The following is a 20,892-nucleotide window of genomic DNA, read 5'->3' on the forward strand; positions in this document are numbered from 1 at the left end:
GATGTTTGATAAATACATAATGAGAACGAAAAGTAAAAGACCACGCTGGTAAAATGACTTATTGTCCGTAATTATGATGACTTATGCCCGTTTTCACCATCAATCCCTTAAGCGTTTGCTAACTAGACATCACTTTGGTTAAACGATCGCCTAAACTGCCCACTAACCTAAGTTCGTTTTCACCATGCTATAGTAAACCTAAGTAGGGACTCTTTTGTTAGGTGGCGTTTCTTCGTGCGCCTAGTGACGTTTGAAAAACCGGTAATTTCCGATAAAATATTTTATTGGGAATATCTTACGTATTTCACAGAAACAAATGAAATAAAAGTAAAACTAAGAAATAGTTGACCAAAACTGATGTCTTTTTGTATTTTTGAGTTATTATTAAAGACAAAAAATATATTTGGGCTATTATGTAATCTGTAGTTTGGGTGCATAATGTAATTCCTTTGCCTTAAAAAAAGAAATGTCAAGATGACTGCTGCACCACACTAATACAATATGAAAAATAAAAATGTACAATGTGTACATATTGATTTTGATAGATATTTTGTTGAGTTCTGTATGTAGTTTTGTACGATTTAACGATAAAAACGACAATGGAAAAAAGAAATGAAGCAAAATTTTTCCCTCAAGGAAAAAGATAAATTGGTTTACTTGCCCACAAGGATACTGTACACGCACGTCAGCATCGACCGCGACCTACGTGCTAGCCGACTGGCTCATGAACTCTCAACGTGCACCGTTGGCACTCTACACCGACGGCACATTGGACTGGACACATTGAATTGTGTAAATCTTGTATATAGCAATAGCATAACAGTAATAAACCAGATATCAACCGTCCGCGTTGTGTTTCATTTACCCCCACTGAGGCCAAGAAAGCCTTAGTGCAGCCCTCCTTCCTATCAAATCTTTATTATATCTAATTATAAGGTATTGTTAGGGCTCTAGGGACTACAAACGAAGCCAGAAATATAGCTTGGTTATGAGATAAGTTATTAGTGACCAAAACCTACTATCTATACCGTATGTAATCCTGTCTCACTCTATAATATTTTTATGTAGCCGCCTGAATAAACTTGAGTGAAAAAGTGTTTCCACTGTCTCAATTGCATAAAAAGCTTCAAAAAAATCATTTCATTCAGTTTCCATTTTGCCGATTAGGCGTGATTGACAATATATAACTGTCACCTAACACTTAGGCGGCCGAAAATCGGGCCCCTGTTTTAAAGTGCTCCCATAAGGCCTAAGGTGTCCCTTATGTGTTGGTGAAAACGAAATTCCTGTTAGGTATTACCTAATATTTCATAAAGGTCGCTTTAAAATTAGGGATTGATGGTGAAAACGGGCATTAGTCACACATCAATCATTCCTGTACATAAATACACTTTGGAGATTTAAGTAGGACATTAATTAATTAATATCAATGCAATTTGGATCTCACAACCATATTATCCTTTTGTGAACTTGTCATTAACATATTACACTTTATAGACGTGGCAAGAGGAGCTTAGAGCGCGTCAAAATCCAGCAGCCATACAGAGGAAGATTAGCCTTATTCCATCAAGTACTTTAACAAAATAAACTCTGAAAATTTAACAAACAAAGATGAAGCTAATTTGGAAAAATCTACTAACGAATTGGCACATCACATTTGAGTGTTCCGAAATCTGAAGATATGTCGATTGTACATAAAAAAATACTTATTTACATAACTATATTGCCACTGAAATATGGCAAACGCGACATAGCGTGTCATACTCAATATTTATCAAAATCGAAATAGGCTATTTATTTATTTCTATAAAATACAAAAAGACGACATAATTTTGAACTCCGAAAAATGCTTTTTCATCACCCTGTAATTCTATATTTTTAATGGTGATATGTTTTATTTATAAAATAGCGTTATCAAATTTTGCAAGTATTTATATCTCAATGTTGCCAGCACTGTCGAGTTTACCATTTTCTAAAAGTGTCTTTCAAATGCCACTCAACTGGTTGAAAATGTAACTCACAGGAGTTACACCGAATTTACTAACTAATTTTAAATAGGTACAGTGATATGATTAAATTGTACAATTATATCTATTAACTACTTGCGGTATAGGTACTTAAGTCCAGTTCAAAAAACCCCAGTTTCTAAAATGTCGATGCATATTTTTGAAGTGGTGGTTAAGTAGTTTGTCTAGTTGACTTTGATTTTACTTTGTGACATTGGCACAGTTAGGAACCAATCTGTGAGCTGGATTCGATTGGCGTGTCTTGTTAATCGTCTTAAATAACACTGAGGTATGATGCAGAGGTTATTGTGGTTGAACATGGCAAACAATAATGCTGCCATATTCTGAAGGATTTTTTGTCCCTAATATCTGTAGATATAATGCATTTCCACATCGTAAAAAGTAGGTAATTAATATGGGAAACAGATAAACTTTTCTTTTTGGAGAAAATGGGGTAGGTACAGAAATATTTGTTTTACATTATTGTCAAGTGACAAATGAAATACACTCTAATCTATCGTAATAGAGTACAAAATGTTTTATACATCTACTTCTACTAGTGTCGTTAAGTACATCTGTCTGGTGCATTTCAACAAGGTGTCCCTCCTTTAAATTCTCTGTTACAATGTGGCTATTAAAATAATCTTTGTGCCTGAATGATTTCACATCAATAAATTATGACCTATCATACGTTATAATGAAATTATTTCACCGTGATATGATTTTGTATTGATTGGTTAATCCTAAGGTATTTGTCTTTGTCATTATTGCTTAAATTACCTACATTTAACACAAATCTAACATCTTTTGGTGAACAAAATGTCAAATTCTTTGTTTTATAGTATCGAAAATTTTTCTCAAGCATTCTGTTACTATTTTATTTTCGTAATTTAAAATAATTAGTTTTATTTAGTTATTATTGAAAGTTTATTTAGTCTTATAAGCGACGGACGAAAACTCACTGGAAATATTGTTGGTAGTTGCTTTCAAAATTTATTAAGTATGCCAAGTGGACGCCGTAATACTAAGCGATATACGGACTCTTCAGTCAATAAGTATCACGTGTCACATGCAAGCTTGTTCCATCCCAAGACATTACATTATTGTCTAAACTTATAAGTCAGATTAATCAATCAATACTACGATCAGTACTAAACTAGTTCTACATAAAATTTCACTATAAACTGTACAAAAACAACCATTATAACCTTCACCAGTACCGGTCCTTTAGCTCGAGTCTAGTAATATCTACACTAATATTTACCTAGAATTTCAAGTCGAAATTTTAACTCACCCGAGTTCCTTCGACGGGGCGGCCGCAGATCACACAGTCACCTTCCCAGACACTCATTATCACACAAACTTTCGATTTAACACTATTTCGACGTGAGCAGGATCGATGAGAAGCGGACACGGCGGCGTCCGATTCGGTTCGTCTTGATAAATTCGTCTTCCGAAACGTACGAGAAATGAGGTCGCGCTCATTCATGCACGTTTTATATATCCCGCCCCCACGCGTAAACTATTTGAGCAATTTCGATGCGACGACGGAGGAATCTTCGCGGGCTCTGTCCGTCATCCTTCAGCACGCGAGAGCCTCGGCTGATATACGGTTAGTTTTGTGGGGGTCGTCTCCAGCGTCCCGCGCGTGGCGTCCCTTGAGCCGGGCCCGGTCGTGTCCAGCGTCCCGCGGGTTTCGTCCCTTGAGCCGGGCCCTGTCGTGTCCAGCGTCCCGCGGGTTTCGTCCCTTGAGCCGGGCCCTGTCGTGTCCAGCGTCCCGCGGGTTTCGTCCCTTGAGCCGGGCCCTGTCGTGTCCAGCGTCCCGCGGGTTTCGTCCCTTGAGCCAGGCCCTGTCGTGGGACGCGGGGGGGCGGGGCGGGGCGGGGCGGCATCACAAGTGCTTGTGCTTGCCGTTGGCGGTGGGCGTGGGCGGCCCGAACGTGCGCTCGGCGGCGGCGGCCGCGGCGTGCTCCATACCTTTTTCGAGGCACGACTGGTACACTGGCTTCATTACCTGCCATCAAACGTTTTATTGTAGTAATTATGCTTTTTTAAAGAGACGCGCACTGGTAGCCTAAAGGTTGGAACGCGGAGCTACGCAGCACTGTACAGCGTGTCAAAATATTATCTCGTAACTGTGCAGCCTTAATGCGACATACTCCATACGAAATGACTGAAAGAATAATTTGACACTTGGTGTCGCGCCGTGTAGTACCACGCTGCGCCGCGCAAATATGGCCCGACTTTTAGGAGCTTTTCCAGTTTCACCGGGTAGAGTGGCGAGTACAGAAGGTACTCAAGCCGTTTGGTGATAGTCAGTGCGCGTGACGACGAAGTGTAGTGTGAACTCCACATAACTGACGATAACTATGTAAGAGAGAAGATTTAAAATAAAAAGAACTTACATTATCCCATAAGCAGTTCGCGACTTCGTCTATAGTCACGCCTAGCTCCCGCATTTCACCGCTGTACCTGAAATAGATGAAGAATAAAATGAACAACAATTGAATACAGAATTGGTATACAGAACTTCTAGTAGGTCCGGTTTCCACCAAGATGTGCGGCGTAGCTGGCAGCCTATTTCCACCAAAGCGAAGCGGAGAAGAGCAGAGACGAGAAGAGATGTGTGAGCTGTGCATAGCTATGAGCTGTCAGTCTATTGCTGTCTATGAAAGGAAAATACACTCCGCAGTTCTGCTCCGCGCCACGTCGCCGCCGCGGTCAAATTGTACAGAAAAATGAGTCCACGCGACACTTCTCTTCTCTTCTCTCCACGCCATCAATTTCCACCGCGCACGGAGCGGAGAGATGTGGAAATAATAAAACCTGATTTGTTATTTAAAATACTTTTTTGCTTCGATCCGTCTTGAGAAACTAGGCCTTAAGTAACAATTTCTGTTGTCACTACGGTGGTCGTTCAGCCGGAGCCCTACCTGATGTAGGCCCACAGCACGAGCGTGAGCAGCGCCAGCCCCATGGCCAGGTTGCAGAGGTTGGCGAGCGGGTACAGCCCGACGAGCCCGAGCACGCCGCTCAGCACGTAGAACACGAGCGCGATGGCGAAGACCACGGAGGCAGAGCCCTACCTGATGTAGGCCCACAGCACGAGCGTGAGCAGCGCCAGCCCCATGGCCAGGTTGCAGAGGTTGGCGAGCGGGTACAGCCCGACGAGCCCGAGCACGCCGCTCAGCACGTAGAACACGAGCGCGATGGCGAAGAACACGGACGGCGTGCGCGCCGCCTTGAATATGTTCTTGCTCTCGTTGTGCGCGCGGAACTGCTGGAAGTGCTCCTCTAGGTCCTGGAATAGGGAGGGTGACATCACTCACTGCGACACACCTAGTGAACATAAAGCCTAGGCGCAGACCAAACTTTTAGTAGGCAGGTAGTAGAGCGCACAGTCTATGCCGTAGTCCACCGACTTTTTGTCGGCCGATAGTTGCGTCAAACAGCGAACTGTTAATCAGTATGGAAATGTATGTATGAACATCGGCCGATTCTTCATGCAAATCAGAACGAATGCTGTTCGACCCAACTATCGGCCGACAAAAAGTCGGTGGACTACGGCATAGACTGTGCGCTAAAACTCGCGCGCCGCTTGCGTCCGCCGCTGAGACTTTAGGAGCGGGCACCCGGTAGTACGCAGGCGCGCGTCTACTCCCGCCCATAAAGTTATTATTACCAAGCGGAATAAAGCAACAAAAGACTGAGCGAGCGAGATGTCACTAGCATCAACACTGTGTGGTTAAAAGAGATGCAATGTAACAGAAGTTTTTGCATCACCTAGGTATTTGACAGTTCGTTAGCACTTATTGGCACGCTGAAAATTTAAACTCCCGAGACATTTTCCGATTTTACGCAAGTGAAATAGTGGAAATAGTGGTGGAAATAGTTATGAGAAATAGTGCTTCATAAACGTGGTGATTGGTTCGGTGATTTATTTAACGTACAAAATAGTGCAATAATTCTGACATTGACACACAAATAACATCAAGTGTCATCCAAAATCGGTTTCGTTTGACAGCTCGTGGTTGTTGCTCAATTCCGAAGGAATATTTATTTTAACGTAAGCTCTTAAACCACTTCAACCTAGATATTCATTTCATCTCGAATGAGAAGTGGTGGTACTGACCTGCACGAGCTGCTCGCAGTAGGCCTGGCTGAACTCGGTGCCGCCCATCTTGCGCTTGGCGTGGAAGGCGTGTAGTGCCTTGTCGCGCACGCGGCTGTGCTCCGCCTCTAACAACTGTGTCTGCAGGTAGGGCTTCGCCCCGCCGCAGACTTCCTCCATGAGCGTCGTGTAAACTTCCTTGGCTTCTGCTACCGCTGTGAGGTTGTTCGCTTCCGCTGTGGCCTGGAAAGGAATATTAGTTTCAATGACCGAAGACCGTAGAGGTTTTAGAATTTAGGCTATGATGATGACGTAAATTCTAATTAACTTTTAGACTGTCTATATTTTCAAAGAATGGGACATAGAAACCAGACAAGATTCCAGGTTAACTAACGTCCAGGTGTTTATTGATACCAACTGAAAGCTACCAGATATTTTTTTACCATGTAAATGTGCAGGTTAGAATAGGGTAGTACACACACACAGTCAATTGACATGCTTTTGATGACCTGTCAAATTAAGATCCCTCCTGATGTTTGACAGTTGACTAAGTTCTTATTCATATTGAAGCTACCAAACATCTAATAGGCTAGAATATCGTGTTCCTTAGAGTAGTTCTTTCTTAAAACCTGTTGGTTAATGCTGTCTTCCCAATCGAGATATTACCCGCAAAATGTATGTCTTTTTGTAGCTAAATAAAGTTATGTTTTTTCTTTTCTTTCGAAATGAACTCTAGACTCACCACGAGCATGCTCTTGGGCTCAGGCAGCTCGTTGCCCTTGTAGATGTGCATGTAGGACTTGAAGTACTGCACGAGGTCCTTGGCGCGCACGCGCTGCCCGTTGATCAGCTTCGGCACCAGGTTCTGTGGAGCCAGCAGCATTGGCACCAGTTGCTGGAGAGAGCGCTGGAACTCTGACTCGATGTCTGGAATTATAGATTTTCGCGATAAGCCCATACATTTGTCGTCTAAAATCATCGATAAGAATTTATCACGGCGCGCATCCTAGCCCGTATGATGGGGATGGCAGATGTTTCTATTAATAACAGAACAAATGGAAGCGATTAGAAACGAAAGTCGACGACCTGGTAAAGATCAAGGGAGGCACTTTAATGCGGACAGTCCAGGACCGGTCGTAATGGATCCTTGGGGAGGTGATTGACCAGCAGTGGACGACTTTAGGCTGAAGCGATGATACGGCGTCGGCGAAACGATGAGGGAAGAGGAAAACTTACAACACTGTCAGCTCTGTGGGAGATGGCAAGACATCTGGGTGCGTAGTGTGAGTTTGGCAGGGCACATATTACACAGAACTGACGCCCAATGGGACAGCAAGGTTCTGGAGTGGAGGCCGCGTACCGGAAAACGCAGCGTGGGAACTGACGACATCATAAAGGTAACAACAGGAAGGCGCTGGACGCAGGCCGCAACAACCGGGCTACATGGAAAGCATTGGGGGAGGCTTATGTTCGGCAGTGGACGTCCTATGGCTGAGTATATTTTTTTAACGGGCTCGCTAGTGACGTTTTATGTAAATTCACACTAAGCCTAACCTGTAAGACAGTCATCGAAGTTTTGGTAGTGACCTGCGAGGCGCTGCAAGCAGTGCGGATGAGGGAAGAACGTTTCGGACTTGCGAGGCGACAGTCAACGTGCATTAAGTGCAAATATGGTAGGGCGGGGTATTTGACCTACGAAGCGGCTATCTAAGTTGCGTGAAAGAGGGGGAATGTCTACTGACCTGAGAGGCGGCCGTCGAAGTGTGGGTTGGTGGCGACCTTGAGGCCGGGGTGGGGCATGAGGAAGCACGCGATCTCCGAGAAGCACGCCGCGATGTGCTTGCGCAGCGACTGCAGTTCGGGGTGCTGCTTGTCCGACACCTGACGACACACAACTGTTTCATTAACCAACATAAAAAATAAAACACTCGTATCAAAGATGTTTGAGTTGATGAGTGCTACTGACAACGCCACTCTTGTGGCGGAGTTTTGGGCTGACACTGTGTAGGTTTGTTGTCGACACAAAAGAAGAATCAAAGATGTAATCTATGGACACGGTAATAATATCATACAGTATTGTAACTTCATATAAACAGACGAAACGAGAACTTTCTTTCGAAATTCAAATCTCGGTATGCGCTCGGTATGCAAAAGTCGGGGGTGTCGCGAATGTGCCGAATGGACGTCGGTGGCCAAGCTGTGGGCCAAGTGTTAAAATTTAAAAATGACAAAACTGATTGAATTTGAATGACCGTCATTTACGGTCAAATTGGTAAAAAACTAGTCAAATTGTTATTTTCAGTCAGTTTGATTGGAAATGAAAATGATGTTGTATTAAACCAGCTTATTTTTGCCCACGACTTCAACGACGAATTAAAGTAACAGATCATTATGATTATTAAAGTTTCAAAATGATTTAAGTAGTTTTTACTAAATTAAATCTACTAAGTAATCACAAAACAACACACATTTTTAACCTATTCCATTCACAAAGTATTTTGTTTGTCTAACTAAATAAAAAATACAATTACAAAACTAGATAGAAATTTTAAGTAGGCAGATGTAATCAAACTGGGTACTGTAGGTGGGCAGCCCTATCGCATGTTGTCATACTGTGACATACCGCGCGACTTTTGACATTTATTTCAAAAATATGGCCGAGTTGGAATACTGTATAGATAGTATTACCGTGCTATGGAGATGAAAAGATGTTATTTTCAAAAACCTTCAGTCAAGTAATATGCGCGTGCGCATCTCTTTTACAAAAGTTATTTATGGCACTTTCTGCGATAGTCCTTCCGTTGAGTATAGAAAACGATTACTTCGCGGGAAGACGACATATTGTTATTTACAAAAAAATAAATACCTTAAGTCTTCAAAATGTCTGCTGTTTGGTAGCTATACAAGCAGACAAACTTTGGAGCAAGATGGTGGTGTATAAAATGTCCAAGAGACAAGAATATTGATTTTCTAAAACGTTCTACAATGTAGAATGTCCCATCCATCTTGAGCCTCTTTATTACGATTAGTATAAACTTTAGAACGAGATGGCACTGTATACAATGTCCAAGGATAGCATTTTCTGAAAGACATTCCCCAGAATAGTTTATCACTCACCTTGAGCCTCCTCTGGAGTATTGTCTGCCCACCGACGGCGCCGTAAGGCGCCTCGTAGGGGAAACTCCAGTCGCGCACCAGAAACTGCAGCCGCTGGAACGGCGTGCGCCCGCTGTCTTCAAGCGCTAGACGCCCGTATTCTGTGAACAGCTGGAAAACAAGAACAAACGTTATTGTTGTATACAATTTACGGGGGCTACTGTATTAATGGTGCCACCACATGCCGTATTTTGGTTCGTTTTCGATAACTTTAACAAAAAAAACCTAGATCAAAACTCAGCATTTTGAGAGCTATGATGCCACACGCTGAAAATTAGCCATTTTACGCCGCAGTTTAAGTTTGACTGTGATGAGCACCTCTCTTCCACTCGATGGAATGTTGATGTAGTGGAAGGGAAGCTGGATACGGCCAGCGAAGAACTGTAGCCTTATTCATGTAACAAAACTTCAACGACAACAAAACACTGAGTTGCGATCCTATCGAATAATCGTTCTATCAAAATGACCCTTGTGAATACGGATTAAGAAATGTTTTTCAATGGGACGACTTATGAACGTCAGCGAGATCTTGACTGTCAAAACACGTGAATTAAGACCACTGGCACTGGTCGTTGTAGAAATCTTTTGGGAGCCTTTGTCCAGCAGCGGACGCTCTTTGGTTTAACGCCTATCACCTAATGATGGTGATTACACGATAAAAACATGATGCAGATCTGCAGGTGCTGCAGGTCGTCCTCCTGGATGTTCTGCGGCAGGTTGTAGATCCGCAGCGAGGACAGCATGGTGGACAGCGCGCACACGTGGCCTCCTGTGGAGCGCGCACACGACAGCAAGCACGATACAGACCTGCAGGTGCTGCAGGTCGTCCTCCTGGATGTTCTGCGACAGGTTGTAGATCTGCACGGATGACAGCATGGTGGACAGCGCGAACACAGTTGCGCAGTCGCGCACCGTGGACTCGCTGTCGAACGCGCCTTGTGTGTCCAGCAGGATTATTGCTACCTGGAACAATGGAACAAGTTTTATGATAGTTCTTTAATGCAAAAAAGCATGCAGCAAATTGGTCAAGGTCATCTGATCGAACTCCCACAACCACAATGGATCCACCATTGGAGATGTTTTATATTGCGAAGCTCTCCTTCTTAAGGACTTGTTCCTCTCGAGTAGAATACTGCGCTGATAAAGTTACTCTTAACACTTTCTCGTAGTAGTGTCATTATATCACTTGTAATCGGGGCGTTTAGACAGACACGTGAGTGATCCTGGGCCTTCTTCAAGTCAACGTCGTTTTGCAGGTCCTCCGTGAGCCAGAGCCTTGCAGCGGTTCCACCGTACTGACGAGAGCGAGCAATCAGTGCGACATTACCTTCTCCCCCGAGTCCAGCGTGGCCTTGAATATCTCGGACCACATTAGGATACCGGTGGTGTCTCGCTCGGAGCCGCCGCGCCAGCTGAAGCCCTGCAGCGGCTCCTCGTCACCTCCCAGCCAGTCGCCGCCGCCGCCGCCTGCGCCGTACTGGAAACAAGCCAACAAAATAATGTTATCAAATCAAATAGTTTTACATATTTGCGAAAATGGATTTTTACATCAGTAGGTGTTACGATTTTTCAAGTAGGTATCTCCATCTTCCACCTTCAGACATGCAAATTCATGAACAAATAAAAGTAAATATCCTGCTCAACCCAACAGGACAGCTTGGGGAATGTCGGACGAACTCTTCATTTGCCTCTGGTAGATTGGCAACACGACTTTCTAGTGTTCCTCATTGGATACTGGATGACCTGATAATAGAAGTATGCACCAGAACTGCCAGAAGACAACAGGTGTTTTTATCTGGACTACAAAATGGTGATTCTTTTTAGACGTAATTTGTTAAAAACTATTTTTAAAAGTGAGTAGGTATGTATGAGTGTAAACTTTCTGTGACAGTATAAATTACGCGAAAGTACAAATACGTCTTCGCAGGAATTCTAATTTATCAATGTTATTTATGTCACTTTAGGTTTAACTTATTTCATCTACGAGTTATTTCATTTTTAATCCGAGTTATAAATAAGGACAAGACATTGAACTTAGAAACTATACAGATGTCAGCCAATTAAAATAATTAAAGATATGATTAAAAATAACACTTTAAAAAGCAAGTTACAGATAAACTTTCAACAGTAAACATGCCTACGTCACTGCGATGTATCGTTTACGTGTGTTCAATGATAAAAACAAAGCTTATCACCCGGGGCGTTGTTTAACAATATCAATAAAGTAAGTAATTACACAACTAGGTATTGCAGTTGCTTTGAAAATAATAATTAACATTATGTTAAAATATTTATAACAAACAAAAAATCTATGAATAATGAATGATTTTATATTGGCAACGACTGCTAGCACCCCGCGAGAGGCTGCCAAAACAATATCTTGTATATTGTATATCTTACATTCGGTATTTCAGACCACGTCATGCAGATCCGGACCACGTAGAGTGAAAATGCTAAGTCATAACATTTAGATTGTTGCGTCATGTAGGCACGTCATTTTTTGCAAGGTATGGCGAAATATTAATTAATACTGATTTATGCATCATCATTAGGAGTGAAGGAAAGTTTTAGCCTCCGACACACAGACGATGGAGGACGTGTTACTGAAGCGCTACTTTATAGATTTCAAGATTTGTTGCAAGTAACAAGTAAGAAAGTTGTTACAGTATAGTCCCAAAGCCTGCAAAAAGGTAAGACTTATCTATGGTCAACCGGGGAATTTTAATCAAATTAAAATAGAAAAATAGAGCCTTAGAAAATGCCATCAGAAAGAGATAATTATAAGTTACTGTCCCTCATGTCCTTCTGCAGCAGTAGCTCGCTGAGGGAATCCTCATCCAGCACTAAGGTGTAACTGGGAATAGTGCTCACCTTGTGATGCATATACCGGAGGAAGAAGTCCAGCAAGAAGGACTTGCCCTTCCTGAAGGCGCCGGCCACGGATATGACAACCACATCTCGGTCTCTGATGTCTTCTTGCAGCAGCAGCTCGCTAAGGGCATCCTCGTCCAGCACGAAGGTGTGGTCGGGGCCGGTATTCACGACCTGCACGCCGTGCGGGCCGGCCGGCCGCGGCGCCGGCGCTGGCTTCTCGGTCACTGTGGCGAAAGAAACCTGGGTTATAGCACTTATAGTCTAGAGGCATATTGGCAGCAAACGATAGTGAGACAATACAAAGGGTGCATGAAATAAATCTTAATATTACTATCATAAATGCGAAAGTTTTAATATATGTTTGATGCTCAGTCACACCAGAAATTCTGCAATGAATGGATGATTCGGCACAGAAATAGACTCTGAACAAGTAGTATCCATCCTGGAAAAATGCACGGTTTTGTTTCTGTTTTTCACAGAGTACGGAATTAACATGATTTTTTTATAAGTTTAAGAGTCAGATAGAGACCACTCTCTGCCTGTAACTGTACTGATCAGTGTATTTAACTTATAAGAGTTTCATCGTTAAGTTCGTAAAAATAGAGATTTGGCGCTCGTCAGACTATATTTTTATTGTAATATAGAACCTATTCAACTAGAAAAGATGCTACAATATTTATCTCAATTTGTCGTCTGTAGGTAGTACATAAGAAAGTAAGTAGTAATAAATTATGCAGCCGTTCATCCAAAATCCCAGACAACCTTGGTATAAAGGACAACTTTAGAAAGGTTTGCGAGTGGTGCAGAATCAATATCCAAAAAGTTATGAATTTTTTGATAACCCTCAATAGGTATTCATTGGTACGGGACTATTCCTACCTCTCGTTCCCACCACTGCAACTCCTTTGTAGCCAGGATCTACAGCTTGACCGCCACAAAAACCCAACCAATGAAGTTAAGTTAAGTCAAGTTTGTCCCGGGGGAAAGTTAAACTGTCATTGGACCCGCAACGAAATTAATCAGAAGAACATAGGAGGAGTTCGAAATTAAGGTATTCATTGGTAGTAAACTTATACATAATGTTAAATAGTGATAAATTAAAGTCTTTATCGAAGAAATAAATGTGAATTTATTAACACCAAACAATTACATGTACGGATCGTAGATCAGAGAGTAGAAAGATGACAGAGCTGTCATAGACAAAATAAAAAATAAAAATACGGTCAAGCGTGAGCCGCATGTAAAAGGCGATAAATTTCAAAAAGGTTTAACACTCCCTCTACATTTAAGCCTTTTACAAAACAAAGATAACAAAAATCTATGTTCGTTACATANTTGTGTTCTTTAATAATTTTTGCATAAAGGAGTCAGTTCCATTTTGTATGGACGAAAAACTCAGAATCAATTGGGACTAAATGTAGTTTCCTTATAATTCACATTTTACCCCAACCAAAGCTCAATGTCGACAGGATCACTATACTTAGTTATTATTAACTACTATTGCGCATTAACTTTTTAATTATGGCGAATTTCGTACCGCCTATGTTTATTAAAAATAATGCCTATATTAGGCTTTCAACTAGCTCTTATAGCAATTACATAGTTGACATTTACTAATCACTTCTACTATTATTATTGTTTTTGTAAAAACTTAAATCGCAAGCAACTCATGATTTTTTCATTCAAAATTAGAAAATAGAAAATAATAATTTACTTCTATTTATCGATAATAGGAAACCGCATTAGAACACGAGCCCTGCACTATGTTACGACCGGCACATGCGGCCGTACTGTGTATTTTCACGCGACAGTGGATATCGGAAGAAATAAAATACATTGCGCAGTAGTTAATCATGACATAAAGTGGTTGCTAACTAAATCGTCAATGTAAAACGTATTTGAATTTTTACACCACTAATTGCGATATCGCAGTAACAGTTACGGTACTGAATTCGTTCGTAAAAATGTTTAGTTTTTTTAATTAATAAGCTAAAAACCAATGGATTTGCAATACTTACATGTGGTAATTGACTCCATTGTTCCTCTAGTTCTTCGTTTCACTTGTGTTATTGCACGTAACAACGCATTATCCAAAAATATTGGAGAACATTACCTCAGTACGACTGAATCGCGTTTCTGGGCATATCGCGGAGACACGCGCCACGCCCCCGTTTCACATCTATTCCCTTCTATGATCTGAGACCAGTCCAGTCGGGCCCAGAGCAGTATGTGGGTCACGCCAACTCGCAGTTACCGAATAGACTGGTGATTTATTTCACTTAGAGCTTTAAAGGCAGCATACTTTTGGTTTATAGTAAAATAAAGAACGTTTAAATCGTTCGTTCGTTTCAGACAAATGACGTCCACTGCTGGACAAAGTCCTCCTCCAAGGTTTTCCACAATGCACGGTCCTGCGCTGCCGGCATCCAGCCTCTTTCCGCGACCTTTACCAGATCGTCGGTCCACCTAGTAGGAGGCCTGCCCACGCTACGTCTTCCAGCCCGTGGTCGCCACTGTCGCTTTCCATAATTACAAACTACAAAATCCATACTACAAAACTTCCATACTACAAAATCGCTTTATCTATTACCAAATAAATACATATCCCATCAAAAACAATACTTGTCAAAAAAACCAAGTCTCGCAACTCAGTTGTTCTACGGTAAAAAGTTGTGAGATCCATGTAATACCAAGTCCAGGCCAGGAAATCTTTAANTGTTAAAGGGCGTGTACCTAAGCTTGTGTTCCCTCACAAGATGTCTTTTCTTTGAGAGTTGAAAAGCACCTATAAATAGGTAGGAATTTTAAGTATTTCATATTTATTAAGCAACCTACACAATACAACTCAGCGTACACGGTTGCGTATGAATTGCAAAAGATCAATTTCGAAGGTCATGGACTCGAATGGAGTTAATTTCGATCCATCCCAGTCAATTGATTGATCAATAATGAGCGACAATCATATAGCTAACTAGACGTCAACTGTATGTATGGCAATGCTTATGTTACAAGAAAGTTAAGAGTAATAAATGATTTCACCATATAAGATTGAATAGCACTCAATATTAGAAATTAACGTAAATATTTTTTTTTACAGTTAGGTGTGTTTATTTTAATAGCGCAACAAACAACAAACCAATAGAGAATCAAAACGTATTTTAATGCGCAAGATAAACAATAAACAACTTATTTTACTGAACGAGGCTATATTAAACAATAAATTCAACTAAAATAAAAATTCATAGACCTGAAATAATTGTTTATCATTGTTTAGAAGGCCGAATCGTTTTAATTGATCATTTTTACAATAGATAATTAAGTGCACGTATCAAAGTCAAAGTCAATGCAGCAACTGGTTTTCGGCGGCAAGGTAACGTCGGGTTACTTACTACAAAATGCACTAAACATGTGCAATAATGTGAGTGTTATTAGTGGATTCGGTACCTTCCTACTAATCCTACTAATATTAATATTTAATGCGAGTTTGTGTGGATGTCTGGATGTTTGTTACTCTTTCACGCAAAAACTACTGAACGGATTTTGTTGAAACTTTACAGTATTATTGTTTATAACCCAGATTAACATAATAGGCTATAATTTACTACGATCTGTGACTGTGACAAACTAAAATTTCACGCGGGTGAAGCCGCGGGCAAAAGCTAGTAGTTAATAAAAGGTAATAGGATATTCGATGATTTTTATAATATCCTAAAATCCATTCACCAACGATTGTAACATTACAACATACACCACAAAGTACTGAATACGGTAAAATTAAAATACCAATGAGCAATGCTTTGATTTTGTCATTCATATTATGACGCCCATGAATTTGTTATATCCCAGACTATCTATATATATAAAAGAAAGTCGTGTTAGTTACTTCGCTTATAACTCAAGAAGGGCTGAACCGATTTAGCTGAAAATTGTCAGGGAGGTAGTTTAGAGCCAGGAGAAGGACATAGGATACTTTTTATCCCGTTCGAAATTAAAAAAAAAGTCTGCTTATTTATTGCCATTAAGGCGGAACAAAGTTCGCCGGGTCAGCTAGTTGGACATAAGGATAACATTATGCCAAACATTTAACATATGGATCAGTTTTAGTATTGTTCACGCGCAAATTGAACCGGCAACAATTTGGCACAGATAGCGTTATCGGCGAAATAAATCCAGCATATGTTAGTGATGTTGGACAGCGCCGATGCACGATGCCACCGATAACGAAAGTGGTCAGCGATCGCTGACAAACGATTCGGTTACATAGCATACAATCGATGAGCGCGGGCGACGCACACGAACAATAAATTAAATCTAATTTAGGTTCGGAAGTATGCAGTTGGCGAAGAGCAACACAATTCCCCATTTTTTGTGGTAAATAATCACTACTCTCTTACTTACGCCAAGATAACAACAAGAGGTAACAACAGGGTTTCGGCTAAAGCATTGTTTTGAATCTTTTAAAAATAAGGAAATTAAAATTCGCCTAATGAATATGAGGGAAAAAGTTTAGCAAACTTATAATTCACTATGCATGTGCAAATCTTACAGTGTGTAGAGACTAGATTGTTTGAATTGATCTGGACGATTCATTAGGCTATTGAAGTGGAACCAGGACAATGGAATATAACTTACTATAATAGCTTGTATATGCCAGACTTTAATAAATACACACACCGGCAGATTTAGAGGAACGGAAAAAAAAGCATCAATATCATCATTATTTTAGGAAAAAAATGCCTAATTATGATATTATTTTTTAATTTAATTCTAAATATGAAAAAACTAATTGCCAACAGTATATTTTTTTAATTATTTTGTTTAAATTACCCCATCAACAGTTTCGTTGAGTGTTTTGAATTGAATGAAGCTTTTGCTAATTTGGATTTCTTTTACGTGAAAGATGTTTTTTTTCTGAGAATTTTGTTGTGTAAGCATTCAGTTACTTATAAGGGTTTATTATGCCCAGCTTAGCACCGTCAGAAATCATTAAGGCAGATGATATGAGAAGTAACGGCCATGCATACAAATCGGCTGCCGTAAGACGTCGTTGATCAGTATCGACCACCCATGGCAGTAACCAACGGTACAGATTGATCATTTCTGTCGTTAGGAGGAGGGTTCAAGTCAGAAAAAGGCGTACTTCGCGACGGGATGACCGTTTTTTACAACTTCGAGTTTTCAGAAAGTCGCGGTTACCTGCTGTTCAAGCCAGAAATAACCTTAAAGACACTCGAGGAGTAAGAGTGACTGAGCCCACAGTTCACAGGAGATTTACTGAAGTTGGTATAGGGTCGTGCATACCCGAGAAAGCTCCAACTTGTGACACAGCACCGAAAAAACATATTGAACTTTTCACGTGAATATCGTGATTGGGTCTTGAACGACTGGAGGCATGATCTCTTCACTTATGAGTGCAGAGTTCTCTTAAACCAGATCGATGGAAGATAGCGAATATGGAGACACAAAGAGAACGTAACATTTAGTCTTAATTTTGAAAATATCGTGGTTTATGGAGGTAGCTTAATTCTGGTGTGGGGAAGGATTTTTTTGGGAGCTCGCACGGAGTTAGTGGTGGGTGATGGAGGAAATACGACTTCTGAATGGTACACTAGGAACATTTTAGAAGAACATGATGTGCCATTTACTCCATTTATTGTGGACTCCTTTAGTTTAATTCACGATAATGTTCGTTTTCACAGTGCTCGCTCAGTACAGGCACATCTAAACCATTTGGATATACCCATGATGCAGTGGCTGGCAAGATCCCTAGACAAGAATCCTATAGAGCATGTCTTGGACTTTCTTAAAAGATGTGTTAAACTCAGAATACCACCGGTGGTGTTGAGAAACGCGTTACTAGAGGAATGGCAGACATTGCCCCAAAATACCCTTCATAACATTAACTGCAGCATGCTCAGATGAATGGAAACCATCATCAGAGCAAGAGGGGGAAATACCCATCATTAATTAATTCATTTGGTTAGTGATAAGCTACCCTAATTTTTAATCTGGCCACAATTTCTAATTTTTGTTCAAAACTGAAAAATTGAAATTTCGTTTCGATGATTTTTTATTAAATAAAAACGACTAAATATTTAAAAAATCTATGTTATTTTATTTTATTTTAATTATCTCTTTATTTTGTATAATAAATATTTCATAGATCAGTAGTAATTTTCCTTATTTTCATTCTTTTTTTTGCGTTCCGCTAAATCTGCCGGTGTGTGTACATCCGCCAAACAACACACAATCTTGGAACAAGAAACAAATCTTTATGTAGCTCTGTGCATACTGAAATGGTAGTTTTTCAAACACATTTTATGCAATTTGATTTATGAACAAATTTTTTTGATCTGGTGAAGATTCACTGTAAAATATCTGTGTCAGAACGACATAAGAGTAACGTTAGTAAATAATACTTAGAGTGTTTTCTTCCTTTCAATCTTGATAGAACTTAAAAAGTCAGAGATGACCGATCCAGGTAGTGAAAAGGTATTCCTAACTAATCAGACATACAACTGAAAAGGTATTCCTAACTAATCAGTCATACGTACGCTGATGATGACATTATGCACTACACATCTAGCAAATCTCTTATTAAAATCTCAAACGGAAGCGTTTTTGTCTTAGCTGATAACATCAGTGTCGTGGGAACATGGGAGCCATGTAATCGCGACAATGATGTGCGAACCGCATCACGCCTGGCCAAGCCACTGGCCGCTTCCCACAGTTATACATTTCACATAACACCCATGGGATTTAGATATTATAGATTATCAGCTAATCTAGGGTTGCGATAACTTATATCCTAGATCATAAAAATATAAAACTATAATATGATAAAATCTACGTTGGAGTAACTCTAAAGAAGTTTTTAAAGGAGGTGATTGTGCTTTAGGCTATTCGCTGGGTGCGAAGTACTAGGTGGGGGTAACATAATCGATCGCAGCGCTCATGGTGGTCAGAAGTAGAAATAATGTAAGCTCTGTCATCAGATTTATCTGTCAATGGCAAAGCGATTCTACATAATACATTTTAATATCATTAACTAATCGCATGAAAAGGGTCCTACTGGGAACTTAAATAAAAGAGTGGACTGTATTTCGATAGGGCTGGTTTAATAGCCGTTTACAATTTGGAAATAACTAGACTATACAACGTGGTAGTACAAAAATGAGTCACAGTAGTTGTTGTGCACAGATGTTTGCCTTATGATGAGAGCGTGAATTATTGAACTCTGCCCTTGTTTTGTTCTGAATTCTTCTACATCTCGGACTTGTCCAGCCAATACCAACAACTTTCCTTAAAATACGGTTTGTGGTTGGAATTTGATATTGTAAAACTCACAAACCCGGTCTTCAAAACAATACTCATTTCGATCTGAAAACGATATTTAATTTATTACTAGCGATACAGGAACATTTAAATACATTTACTGTTATACAGGGTGTCCCAAAAACAATGGATAACCCTGTAACCATCGATAGGCCTCGCCATGGTCTCCCTAACGTCCAATTTTGACCCCAGTAAAACTATCACCGATTTCAAGATTTTTAAGTTTTTGTGCATTTTTAGAAAATTGCCACCTGCGATTACTTTTTCTCGTGCCATTTCTACAAATGAGGATACTTTTCAATCTAGTTTTTTTCCTTATCACAAGGGATAGTTAGGCTATCAAAAGAAAATATCAAAGTTCAACAAACTAGTTTGAAAGTATGAAAATTTTAAGAAATTGCAGAAGAGAAGGAAAAATTAATTCATTGTCTTGCACTTTTGATCAGCCATCGTGTAAAAAAAATGTAGGAAGACCATCGTGCCCATTACCTTAAAAACTTCCTTGGTTAATTGAGATTCTGATTAGGTATCACAAGTTTATGTATTCTGTATTATTTTTATCTTATGGCTACTTGAATAGCAACTAGTATGAAAACTGAAAAAATGAGTTTTTCTCGTAATAGTTAAACTAGGACTGCATAGTGGCATCAAATACAAATGGATAATTTTTAGCGTAGGAATTTTCATAAAGCAACATTTTATCATCATCATCATCATCATTTCAGCTATAGGACGTCCACTGCTGAACATAGGCCTGTACCCCAATGATTTTCATAATGACCGCTTGGTAGCGGCCTGCATCCGGCACCTTCCTGCTTACCTTAATGAGGTCGTCGGTCCACTTTGTAGGTGGACGTCCTACGATGCGCTTTCCGGTACGTAGCCTCCTCTTGAACCCTGTTGCCCCATTGGCCGTCAGTTCTGCGTTTTTGTGATTACTTATTTTTTGTTCTACACCTTATAAATGTGCCTATAGACAGATGCCCGTGATGATGCACGGCTCAGAAACGTGGATTTTTTGCACAGCGTGCTATGGAAGGGTAGCTCGGGTTTCTTTACGAAACCGTATCAGAAATTAGGAGACCTGTAAACGAACTAAAGTTGCTGACATAGCCCGACGGATCAGCAAGCTGAAGTGGCAAAGGGCAAAGCACAGTAGTTCTCAGAACTGAGGCAGCAGGGTTCAAGTGGAGGCTACGTACCGGAGAGGGCATTGTAGGACGTCCACCTACAAAGTGGACCGACGACCTCATAAAGATAAGCAGGAAGGTGCTGTATACAGGCCGCTACCAAGCGGTCATTATGAAAATCATTAGGGTACAGGGCTATGTTCAGCAGTGGACGTCCTACGGCTGAAATGATGATGATGATGATGATAAAATGTTGCTTTATTTAAATTCCTACGCTAAA

At 40.5% G+C, this 20,892-nt stretch overlaps 1 protein-coding gene across 4 annotated transcripts in view; it reads right to left on the bottom strand.

Moving 5' to 3' along the window:
• Positions 1-3,841: 3,841 nt before the first annotated feature.
• The window catches only part of atl (atlastin GTPase), a 30,508-nt gene continuing 13,457 nt past the window's right edge, over positions 3,842-20,892 (bottom strand). For all 4 annotated transcript variants that reach the window (XM_028316035.1, XM_028316033.1, XM_028316036.1 and 1 more), the window contains 10 exons: positions 12,145-12,371; positions 10,601-10,750; positions 10,081-10,236; positions 9,235-9,384; positions 7,860-7,998; positions 6,860-7,044; positions 6,139-6,360; positions 5,093-5,307; positions 4,412-4,478; positions 3,842-4,020 (listed from right to left, as the gene is read on the bottom strand). In XM_028316035.1, the coding sequence (XP_028171836.1) occupies positions 3,898-4,020; positions 4,412-4,478; positions 5,093-5,307; positions 6,139-6,360; positions 6,860-7,044; positions 7,860-7,998; positions 9,235-9,384; positions 10,081-10,236; positions 10,601-10,750; positions 12,145-12,371 (1,634 nt within the window). In that variant the 3' untranslated portion in view covers positions 3,842-3,897. The remainder of the gene's footprint in view (positions 4,021-4,411; positions 4,479-5,092; positions 5,308-6,138; positions 6,361-6,859; positions 7,045-7,859; positions 7,999-9,234; positions 9,385-10,080; positions 10,237-10,600; positions 10,751-12,144; positions 12,372-20,892) is intronic.

Source organism: Ostrinia furnacalis, unplaced genomic scaffold, assembly GCF_004193835.3.
Source record: "Ostrinia furnacalis isolate ACB-3 unplaced genomic scaffold, ASM419383v2 OfSCF5405, whole genome shotgun sequence".
NCBI classification, from domain to species: domain Eukaryota; kingdom Metazoa; phylum Arthropoda; class Insecta; order Lepidoptera; family Crambidae; genus Ostrinia; species Ostrinia furnacalis.